Source organism: Protomyctophum bolini (assembly GCF_963924005.1).
Source record: "Protomyctophum bolini genome assembly, chromosome: 11".
Lineage (NCBI taxonomy): Eukaryota > Metazoa > Chordata > Actinopteri > Myctophiformes > Myctophidae > Protomyctophum > Protomyctophum bolini.
In genome coordinates this window covers 2,878,490-2,890,582 of record NC_137872.1, presented here as the reverse complement: position 1 = coordinate 2,890,582, position 12,093 = coordinate 2,878,490, and the positions used below count along the sequence as shown (strand labels likewise).

The 12,093-nt window shown below is 41.5% G+C and overlaps 1 protein-coding gene and 1 long non-coding RNA gene across 3 annotated transcripts in view; one reads left to right on the top strand and one right to left on the bottom strand.

The window, feature by feature from the left end:
- Positions 1–12,093, top strand: part of LOC308323606 (aconitate hydratase, mitochondrial-like) — a 54,083-nt gene that overhangs the window by 16,080 nt on the left and 25,910 nt on the right. For both annotated transcript variants that reach the window (XR_013964828.1, XM_080775360.1), the window contains exons 7-9: positions 2,916–3,020; positions 4,655–4,746; positions 8,047–8,152. Coding sequence is in view for 1 of the 2 variants with exons in the window: in XM_080775360.1 (XP_080631486.1) it covers positions 2,916–3,020; positions 4,655–4,746; positions 8,047–8,152 (303 nt within the window). In the remaining variant the exon portion in view is untranslated. The remainder of the gene's footprint in view (positions 1–2,915; positions 3,021–4,654; positions 4,747–8,046; positions 8,153–12,093) is intronic.
- On the bottom strand, positions 521–1,432 carry LOC308324021. The gene is made up of 2 exons (XR_013964865.1): positions 1,316–1,432; positions 521–1,084 (listed from the first exon to the last, which is right to left on the bottom strand). It is a non-coding gene; the product is annotated as an uncharacterized lncRNA (long non-coding RNA).

Sequence of the window (12,093 nt, the reverse complement as noted above, 5' to 3'; positions counted from 1 at the left end):
CCACAGAGAGATGGAGACACTAAATCTCAGCTGGACAAACATGTTTGCATGCATGCATCGCTGCCTTGCATGCTGTGTGCTACTGTTGAGTCTGTCACTTACTTTGACTGATTTATGGCATTGTCTTTCTGTTAAAATCCAACTATGTTAATTTAAGAACTCTGGGCATATAGGTCATTGTTTATTCACTGTGTAGCCTATTGTATGTCAGACTGTATGTCTGTCCCACAGTCACAATCCTTTAGTAATTAGGCTGTGGAAATATTCAGGACAAAACAATGGTACATTTCCAATAACCCATCCGTTACTACATGTGGAGTCAACTCCCGCCATTTATTTCTTCCCATAGTGCATGGCGAAGTAGCTCTGGGATGAGTGTGCGCAAAGCGCGCACGAAATTCTAGTAATGTACAAAATACAAATACATTTCACGTTGTTTTTTAATTGAATTACTACCTTGACTCATTGTGATACCAACAACGGAGACACTCTGAAATGACGGCACCAGAAAACACATGGATTATTATTCACGTCATGCTCTTTTATTGTGGAGACTCGGCACAAGTCAGTGAGAGTTGAATCACACGTTCCACTCAGCGAGGACATGTTTATTCACGACGTACACACACAGAAGGCCATGAATCAGAACATGGGTAGTCCTGCCATCGGAGGTCCTGCCATAGATACACCATATTGTACACACCGTATGTAACCACACATTGTTCACCCGTACCACCGTTTGGCTGATAACGAAGCCTATTGGTGTAGATCACTTTGGAGCCATCAGTCCAATTCCATACACCCTCGGAGAAGAAGTCATTCAGTCCAATCCAGGCGGGTTTATGCGTTGGTCTTAGAAGCTCGGGCTCATAGTGCTCGATCACCGTACGGACAAAGGCGTTCTCCCACGTGTTGTGGATGGACGCCAGGTGGGCATCTTGAGACTGGCAGTTCTTCTCTGCGTCGTTCCAGGTCAGGTATGTCTGTACGTAAGAGAAGCAGCGACCGTAGAAGCTGAACCAGAACATGGGGCAGCTCCCACGCTCCAGCTTCAGCTCAGCAGAGGGACTGGCGTGCACAGGGCCTACACACGCACACACACACACACACACACACACACACACACACACACACACGGGGAGAGAGAGAGAAATAGAGGTGCCAAATGAGAGTCATGCCATAGAAGAACTATTTATGGTTCCAGAAATAAAACGGTTGAGAATAAAAGTATTTAAAGCAAGGGTCAAAACTGGGGTCCTTTAAAACCATATTATTATGGAAGCACATGAAACAATACAATAACAATTTATATTACCTAGTGCCATGAGGCCCAGGAAGCACAGGAGTTGAGGTCTCAGCATTATGTCAGCCTGAGAGGTGGTCTCTGTGTCCGTGGAGATTGGGTCGGGGTGGTGTGTTGCTGACTGTCTGGGTCTGACTTTTTATGTGCTCCAAACGAGGGTGTTTTCACCGCTGGCATCATTTGATTGGCCGTGACACATTAGCAGCTGTGTAGCACACACAGGCAGTGCCATGATGTGTCAGGAGAAAACCTCATATGTTCAAAACTGTTGCTTTTCACCATTAAGTTTCTTAATTCAGCAAAAAATAGCAGATCTGCAATGCAACGCGGTTTGAGCTTATATATATATATATATATATATATATATCTGCTTTTCTTTTGCTACTCGTGTGACCGATGTAGTATGATTGTGTGTTAATTTATGGGAAAATCATGAAAAATAATTATGGAGATATGAGGATTCTGACCAACGGCAACGGGCAGAATCCTCGTTTGACCCACCTTTACACACACACACACACACACACACACACACACACACACACACACACACACACACACACACACACACACACACACACACACACACACGAGAGAGAGGTAGGGGGGGGGGTGATATGATGCAATACATTCTTCAACTGGAGTTTACTGTATTCAAACATAATGCTAACACCAAAAGGGGTTTCCACCTAAAATGGGTTAAAGTGAGCCAGTGACTGAACTGAAGCCCTGGCTTTCATCTAAAAAAAAGTTGGAAATGCTTTTATTTGTATTTCTCTCTTGTCTTAGTATAAACCAGTTGTTAGATTTATTGTGTAGTGATTGTGTGTATTGACTGATTTGACTTTGAGCAACAAATTATGTTTATTTGTTTTCTTCTTTTGTGTTCCAGGTATGGTCACTATCTGTAACATGACTTAAATTATGTTATTTTTCTTCTTTTGTCTTCCAGGTATGTTCACTATCTGTAACATGACTTAAATTATGTTATTTTTCTTCTTTTGTCTTCCAGGTATGGCCACTATCTGTAACATGACTTAAATGATGTTATTTTTCTTCTTTTGTCTTCCAGGTATGTTCACTATCTGTAACATGACTTAAATTATGTTATTTTTCTTCTTTTGTCTTCCAGGTATGGCCACTATCTGTAACATGACTTAAATTATGTTATTTTTCTTCTTTTGTCTTCCAGGTATGGCCACTATCTGTAACATGACTTAAATTATGTTATTTTTCTTCTTTTGTCTTCCAGGTATGGCCACCATCTGTAACATGACTTAAATTATGTTATTTTTCTTCTTTTGTCTTCCAGGTATGGCCACTATCTGTAACATGACTTAAATTATGTTATTTTTCTTCTTTTGTCTTCCAGGTATGGCCACTATCTGTAACATGACTTAAATTATGTTATTTTTCTTCTTTTGTCTTCCAGGTATGGCCACTATCTGTAACATGACTTAAATTATGTTATTTTTCTTCTTTTGTCTTCCAGGTATGGCCACTATCTGTAACATGACTTAAATTATGTTATTTTTCTTCTTTTGTCTTCCAGGTATGGCCACCATCTGTAACATGACTTAAATTATGTTATTTTTCTTCTTTTGTCTTCCAGGTATGGCCACCATCTGTAACATGGGAGCTGAGATAGGAGCGACCACGTCTGTGTTCCCCTACAACCATCGCATGAGGACCTACCTGGAGAAGACTGGCCGTGGAGGTCAGTCATTAACTCATTCTGACCTGAGATCAGATTCATACGAGGTTTCCACTGGACACACACTGGTCTGATGAACCCAATTCTGACCTGAGATCAGATTCTAAAAATGTCAGTCGTTCTTCGGTTTTTCAAAAAATAGCAGACCTACAAGCTCGTAGAGCGCCACTCGGTGGCGCGCTATGAGCTTGTAGATCTGCTATTTTTCAATAGCTAAAGCATAACATGATGCTAACACCAAAATGGGTTCCCGTTCAGAATGGGTTAATAATAATAATAATAAAACTTTATTTGTATAGCACCTTTCATGACATGAAATGCAGCTAAAAGTGCTTTACAGAGCAATGGAGAAAAAAAGAAAAGCAAGGCATAAACATTAAAAAACAAGCAGTAATGCAATACAGTGAGGACATGAATAACAAAAAATTAAAGTTAAATTAAAAGCAAGGGTGTAGAAGAGGGTCTTGAGCTGAGCTTTAAAAATGTCTACAGAGGCTGCCTGTCGAAGGTACAGTGGGAGAAAAAAAATAGCAAAAAGCTGCTTCCCCGTGTTTTTTAGTTGCCATTCTTTTAGGCAAAGCGAGCAGGCCAGCAGTGGAAGACCTTAGGGGGCGGTTTGGGACATATTTAGGAAGGCAGTCATTTAGGTAGGAATTGGCGAGACCATTGAGAGCTTTATACACAAGTAAAATAATTTTAAAATCAATCCTAAAAACAACCGGAAGCCAGTGCAGTGATGCCAAAACTGGAGTAATATGTTCTCTCATCTTAGTTCTAGTTAAAACTCTGGCTGCTGCATTTTGGACAAGTTGTAATCTGTCAGTTGTTTTCCTAGGCAGTCCAGAAAAAAGTGTATTGCAGTAACAAACCAACATAACAAACGAGCATCGTTAACAAATAGAACATTGTAGTTTGTACCAAATCAGGGTTTGGGAGGTTTGAACATTTTGCTCAAACCAGGCTGGTGGTTAAAGGAACACTTCACCACTTTTCAACTTATCTTCATTATAATAATAATAATTTTTTCTACTCTGTCTGTGTCTCATAGGAGGGCTGTTCATCAATGGGGAATCCAAAGCTAATAGAAACTGCAGGCTTTCTAGTCCTGAAAAGTTGCAATGCGAAAAAGGAAGCCATCGTTCTCACAATAATAAATGTTCTTTTTGTAAAAAAAACCTTGTTTAAAAAGAAATCTGCCTAACGATGATGTCACTGGTGGACGGGTTTCCGAACTGCCCACATAGCCCTCCTATGAGACACAGACTGAGTAGAAAAGAATGGTGGTATTTTAATCATGATTATTAGTGAGGACCTATTATAATGAAGATGGGTTGAAAAGTGTTGAAGTGGTCCTTTAACCCATTTTGTGCGGGAACTCATTTTGGTGTTAGCATTATGTTATGCTTTAGCTATTGAAAAATAGCAGATCTACAAGCTCGTAGCGCGCCACCGAGTGGCGCGCTACGAGCTTGTAGGTCTGCTATTTTTGAAAAATCGAAGAACCACTGACATAGAAACATAGCTTTTTCAGAAAACTGTCAGGATGTAGAAGACATTTAAAAAAAAATCTGATCTCAGGTCAGAATGCGTTAAAGCCAAAATCTAATTCCTTCTGCTTGTTGCCTCTGTCCTCTCAGAGATTGCAGAGCTGGCTGATCAGTTCCAGGATGATCTGAACCCAGATGAGGGCTGTGAATACGACCAGGTTGTTGAGATCAACCTGGACGAGGTGAGACCACCATGTCCTACAGAAACATGCTTTCTGTTCAGTGAAATTAATAATGGGACCAGGAGAGACAAATACCTGGTCTGCTCAGAAATGGCAGATCTACACGGATCACATTCAAGATTCAATCAAGATTCAATAATTTATTTGCCATGTCAACAAGTTGATAGGAATTTGTCTTGGTTCATACTCAACATATACAGACTGTTACGACTCATTAAGTCTAGGATGGTTATGGGGAAAGAAAGGCAAGATGGTATATGCCAAAGTTGTTTTATTCATTCTATCTTTAGATGGCATACAGATTGAAACAACATAGTGTAACACACGTGAACAAATGTGAGCAGGCTGAGCAGGACCATAAAGGAAAGAAAGTAATAAAAGTACCCTAACACTGCACCCTATCCTAAACCCCCTCCCAATACTGACTATCTGACTGGTGACAAAAGAAAACGCTATCTGACTACTCTAGTCTTATGCCTACCATCAAACAAAAGTACATGAGGACGGTGCCTGCTTAACTAGCTAAGGTGACAGTGAAATACTAATATAAGGAAATACTACCTGCTCGAGATTCGATCACAGTTTGTGTGAAAGCACTTTACATTACAGTTCTCCCTTCGGAGGTTTCAATACATAAATACACTGCTGGTACAGATAGGGACACTCTTCCCTGCACGGAGGGCGCGCTGTCACTTCCCTACACTAGCGACAAACAAGATAGTCTGACAGCGGCCCGGCTCTCAGTCTTCAGTGGGACTTTATTTCATCAGGTGGGACAGGGTGGAAGCGCTGGTTTGGACGCGCAGGATTGGGAGTAGGCGGCCAAGGGTGGAGCGTAGGGAACGCTCCCCACCAATGGCTGCGCACGGACGGATCTGCAGGGACGACAAACAGGGCGCGCGCATAGACAAACAGACACATAGCAGACCCGCGCCCCGACATTCGTAACACAGACAACCATCTAATTTAACATTTGTGGAGTTGGTCACCTGACCAAAAGCGGTTGACAGAAACTGGTCGACATGTTCTGTTGCCCCAACACGGGCAGAAACAAGGCCTTTTAACCAGGCTACTTACACACACTACAACTCGCTTACAATTCGCAAACCTGGCAACACTGTTCCGTGTTCTCATAGGCCCTCCAGGCCCGCCCCCACAGCTACTTTTCAGTCTCACAATCGGCCATCTTGCTTTTTACTTCGATGCGCGAGTGGACATTTAATGCAAATACATTAATTATAGCTCCAGCAAGCAAACACAAACACCTCAACTCCATCTCATTGTGAATAAGAATTCCGAGGGGAAAAATAATTTTTGGAACGCCACTTTCACCCAGTATGAAGCTAAATGTGGAAGCCGTGTGTGTCACACCAACACTGGTGACCCAGAGAATCCTGTGCCGATTCTCAGGCATCTGGCCTGAGGCACTGCCTGCGAGTTGGCTCTGCGTGCGCTTTTTCCAACTCTCACTGATTTATCCAGCTCACACGTCAATCACAGTCAGCAGCTCTCAGCCTGCACACACACGCACGTCTGTCTTGCGCACACGCGCACACACACACACATACACACACACACACACACACACAGAGACACAGAATAGGCATGCAGGCTAAGGCGAGTGGCAATTTAATGCAAATAAATTATTTATAGGTCCAGCAAGCAAATCATGATGGTCTGTAGGTCACAATCACATTCCGATTTGAGGGGTTGTGTTTTGTATGACATTTTGGCCAGTAGTTTTATATCTATCTCAGCTTTTGCCTGATAGCACACATGCTAACAGTGCTGACCACAACGTTAGCAGCATTTGATGACAGCTTGCCATAGCAACGTACAGTGTGCGCAGACCTAACGTGAGCTTCTGGGACAGAAACTTGCGTTTTCATGACAGCAGCAGCTGCTGCACCCTGTGATAGATACTGTGCTAAAGATGCTAAAGCAACACAAAACAACATCCACACGCAAAACAAACCAGGGACCAGGGTTGCCACATATCGTGGATGTGAGAGTGAAACAAGCAACCAGGTCTATAAAAATGTTAATAGGCCAGTTCAAAGTAGGTAAATCAGAAATGGTCCGGAAATTAGTCTTAAAATAATCAATTATCGTGTTGACTGTCACACTTTGTTGTCTAATGTTGTTTCAGAGCAGTGGAACTCAAACATTTCCATGTCAAGGACTACCAATAGATAAACAAGTCCAAAGTAGCTTATAATGATCAGACTTGGCAACACTGTCTCTAGGTTGAACGTTCGACTTTACAAGCTCACACATATGAAATATGTTTTTTTGAATCTTCAAACTGAGACATATTTGATGATAATACTGTTAGCACAGTCATCATACTCCAAGAGCATACAAATGGAACCAAATGGACCCTGATTTTCCCAGAGAGCAAATGGTATCAAATGGGGGTCTGTGGCCTAATGCATTTCAAACTGGGGCTTCTTGCTATTATATTCTCTGCATATCTTATCAACTTGGGGTGAATATTTCACCACAATACTTTACTGAATATTTCACAAGAATATAACACAAGAGTCAAATGTACGGTCAAATGTAATCACAATATAGGCTACAGATGTACATATTTATGACACAGTAAAATGTCGAAAATTAGTGCTATCCCCCCCCCCCACACACACACACACACACGACAGGCAAGGCTGTTGTTTGCATCGTTAGCAGGCAGCAGCTACCTTGCCACTGCTCTCTGTGACTGTAGTTGTTTCACCATGTTTGCGTATTTATGAGAAATAAAAAACACTTTCTGTTATTGCAACGACACTGGGATGAGCCCGGCGAAGCCGGGCGAAATTCTAGTAGATACACAAACAAGAAGGACCGTACAATACAAAAACAAAAAAACCAGCAGCATAGGAAATTACATCCAGTTTTTTTAAAGTTCTATATGCATATACTATGAGTTCAGATGTCTAATGGCTACGGGGTATAAGTGCTATCCCTGAAGCGACATGTAGAGCTCTGGATACTTCTATATATCTCCTGCCTGATGGGAGGAGATTGAAGAGGTGAAGATGTGCAGGATGGGAGATGTCTGCAATGATTTTATTTGCCTTCCTAATTATTATTCTGGTGAAATAGAGTGAGGAAAGTGTAGGGAGGCTACATCCTATGTTTTTTTTGATGCGCGACGTACTACTCTTTCCAGCTTTGATATTTGTCTTGAGAGGTTGTGTGACCAAACATATGCTCTTTCCTGGCGAACGTTCCCCCAGAATTGGGCGACGCTAACTAGACTAACGTGGTCCTGCTCCTTCCTCTTCCTCTGGACAGCTCAAGCCTCACATCAACGGGCCCTTCACCCCCGACCTGTGCCACCCCGTGTCTGAGATCGGAGCCACAGCTAAGAAGAACGGCTGGCCTCTGGAGGTGAAAGTTGGTCAGTATCTAACCCATTCTGACCTGAGATCAGATTCTAAAAAATGTCTTCTACATCCTGACAGTTTTCCATTCTGACCTGAGATCAGATTCTAAAAATGTCTTCTACGTCAGTCGTTCTTCGATTGTTCAAAAAAATAGCAGACCTACAAGCTCATAGCGCGCCACCGAGTGGCGCGCTATGAGCTTGTAGATCTGCTATTTTTCAATAGTTAAAGCATAACATAGTGCTAACAGCAAAATGGGTTCCCGCCCATAATGCGCTAATGACATAGATATTGTTACCATATTTAGTTACCGCCTGGTATTATATCTGTAATGCTTTGTCCTGTGAAATTGGATATTATCTTCTCTTATCTGTTTTCGATAAGATGTCTTTATTGACCACTAGATGACCATGGCCATATACGGTAGCTGTTGCCATTGCCATTGGACATTTTGTTCACAGAGAATGCTAGCTGAATAGAATATAGTTACGGTCTGAGGTAATCGATAAAATAGCATTACAAATGCAGTGATGTAAATATGTTTTCAAAGTAATGAGCCCCGGGATGCAGGGATGGTCTTCCAGAGGAGTCCCAGGGACATTTGATGAGTCCCACTTCAACAACGTTATAGGAGTCAATATTTTGCCATTTTTACAATTTGCAGCATTTAACTCCATTCATTTTTTCATTTCATTTTATATGGTTATAATGTGGTTGTATTCATGTAGATAACAGAAGAAGAAATGATTATAACTAAAGCTAGCAAAATAAACTAGAATAAAAAAACAGTACAGTAGTACAGTAGTGCATCCCGTGGATGCAGAGGTCATTGTTTTATTGTGTCCCTTAACCCATTCTGACCTGAGATCAGATTCATACGAGGTTTCCACTGGACACACACTGGTCTGATGAACCCATTCTGACCTGAGATCAGATTCATACGAGGTTTCCACTGGACACACACTGGTCTGATGAACCCATTCTGACCTGAGATCAGATTCATACGAGGTTTCCACTGGACACACACTGGTCTGATGAACCCATTCTGACCTGAGATCAGATTCATACGAGGTTTCCACTGGACACACACTGGTCTGATGAACCCATTCTGACCTGAGATCAGATTCTAAACATTTCATTTTTTGTCGATTTTTCAAAAAATAGTAGACCTACAAGCTCGTAGCGCGCCACTCGGTGGCGCGCTACGAGCTTGTAGATCTGCTATTTTTCAATAGCTAAAGCATGACATGATGCTAAACACCAAAACGGGTTCCCGGTCAGAATGGGTTAACTATAAACTCCGTTTTGGGATGCAAAATGCACCCTATTTTAATCTCTGCAAATGTCCAAAAAACATGCTCTTTCTGGTTCCTCTTTGGTGCATTTTCCACAAGCTTTGCTGTTGACCATACATTAATAATAATAACAATAATGCATTAGTAGAGGTTCAAGCCTGAAGGGATGAGAGACCCCTATTGTTTTTGTGCAGGTTTTGTCTCCTTCTTCTACTGCGGTTTTGCATATATTTGCATGAGCTGGTAAACAGTAGTGACATGAATGGCTGCAACTGTGCATCACTTTCACAACAAACTCTGACCTCAATCGCTCACAATTAAAGGTCTAAATGTTGATCTTTGATACAGTCATAAATGACCAATTGGTCTTCAATACATGGCCTTGAATGAACTTCAAAACCTCTAAATCATCTCAAAACCTGTGGGGATATGTCTGATATTTGTATTCAAAACAACTAATAGGGGGTGGTAGAATTACAAGTAATGAGCGTGGTGCAGGCATAAGACAAATTAGCACTATGAATAAAAAATAACGCTGTCATGTGTGTAATTTTGTTTTATTTTTAAATCGCACAATAGGAGACAGCATTCAGTTCCTTACACATGCATGGGCCTACTGGCGCATATTTGGCCAATAATCATTCAGTTTGTCCAGACATCCTTAAACTTGCTAGACGTTTTTAATTAAGCTCTTTCCGAGTTCCAACATCTCCTCTCCTCCTCCTGCCATGTTTCCAACATGCTTTTGAAATTGAACAGATGGCCCTTTTTTAAATCAAATAAATAAAAAAGAAACGGGAGATAGTGGGCAATGGGCATAGATAGTGCTAAAGTAAAAATGGGCGTCATCCGTCCAGCACATTATTTGGCTGTAAACAGACCATCGTCTGTAATCTCATCATAAAACCTGTTAACCCATTCTGAACGGGCACCCATTTTGGTGTTGGCATCATGTTATGCTTTAGCTATTGAAAAATAGCAGATCTACAAGCTCATATCGCGCCACCGAGTGGCGCGATACGAGCTTGTAGGTCTGCTATTTTTGAGAAATTCGAAGAACGACTGACATTTTTAGAATCTGATCTCAGGTCAGAATGGGTTAATCGGACCAGTGTGTGTCCCAGTGGAAACCTCGTATGAATCTGATCTCAGGTCAGAATGGGTTAAAACCGGTTTGAACAGGTTTTATGGGGCTAGAGCAGTGGTAACCAACCTTTTCAAGCCCAAGAGCCCATTTTTATTCCCAATTGTAAGCCAAGATCTACCACTAAAACGTGTTAGAAAAAACACTTGTTTTTTTTTGCTATTTCTGACAGGCTCAATGCAATGTGCACACATCCACACAAAGACTAAAGCTTAAATTAGAATAAATACTTATATAGTAAGTTATATTATCAATGTCAAATAATATTAAGACAAATGTATTAGAAATAAAAAAATATTAGGACAAAAATACAAATAAACTTCTTTGTTGAGTTTTTTTTTTTTTTTAAATAAAACAAAATGCAAAGGACATGAATTGCTTTTACAGCACAATATTTTGTTTCTCATTTCAATGAATATTCACATTGGCAGATGTTCAAATGACATAGGCATAACATGACCATATATATTTGCACAGATATGGTGACATACTCTCAGGGTCAGCCCACCTTTAATGAGACTGCTGTGACTGCACTTTATCTGCAAGCGTTTTGAAATCTGGTTCATATTTAGTGATTGCCAGTCTGTGGTCTCTTTTAGATGTGAGTCAGTCATACGAGTTCATGACAGCGTCCCCGACACGTTGAATACTAAACTTATTTGTAAAGTTCGTTTGAACGCCAACTTTTAACCAAACGTGGGAGAAACACTGTGCACGCCTGCACGCACAAATAAAGAGTGCACTCGCACTTGACGGATTATTATCGATCAAAACAATCCTGCGTCGGTTAAAAGTTGGCGTTCGAACTTTACAAATAAGTTTAGTATTCAACGTAAGTGTCGGGGACGCAATCATGCTGCGTTCACTGACGCTCTGTAGTCTGTGCTGCCTGCGAGGGAACAACAGACACACAGGACACAGCACAGCACATGAGCACAGAGTGCTAAAAGGGGGCGGGCCGAGGGCGGTGCGCTGGAAGCAAGGGGAACAGATCTTCAAGCTAAAATGCATCGAGCCTCTACACGTTTGTAGAGCTTGTAGATCTGCTCTTTTTTTGCGAACGACATTCTGCTGTGTATTGTTTGGCAGTGATGGCTGGCTGCCCGTCAGTCTGACACTTCGGGATCGACTTGAAACCTGGTTGGTTACCCCTGGTGTAGACTCTATAGGCCCTGCTGGCAGATTTAAACTTCCAACAGTCCGTGTTGGCTTAGATTTGGCTGTAAGTTAATGAGTGTAATTCATTGTAATGAAACCTGTTGAAATGTTTCAAATGTCTCTAAGACTATAGAGCCCTCGCAGCTTTCAACTTTTAACCCATTCTGAACGGAAACCCATTTTGGTGTCGGCATCATGTTATGCTTTAGCTATTGAAAAATAGCAGATCTACAAGCTCGTAGCGCGCCACCGAGTGACGCGCTATGAGCTTGTAGGTCTGCTATTTTTGAAAAATCGAAGAACGACTGTGACATTTTTAGAATCTGATCTCAGGTCAGAATGGGTTAATCAGACCAGT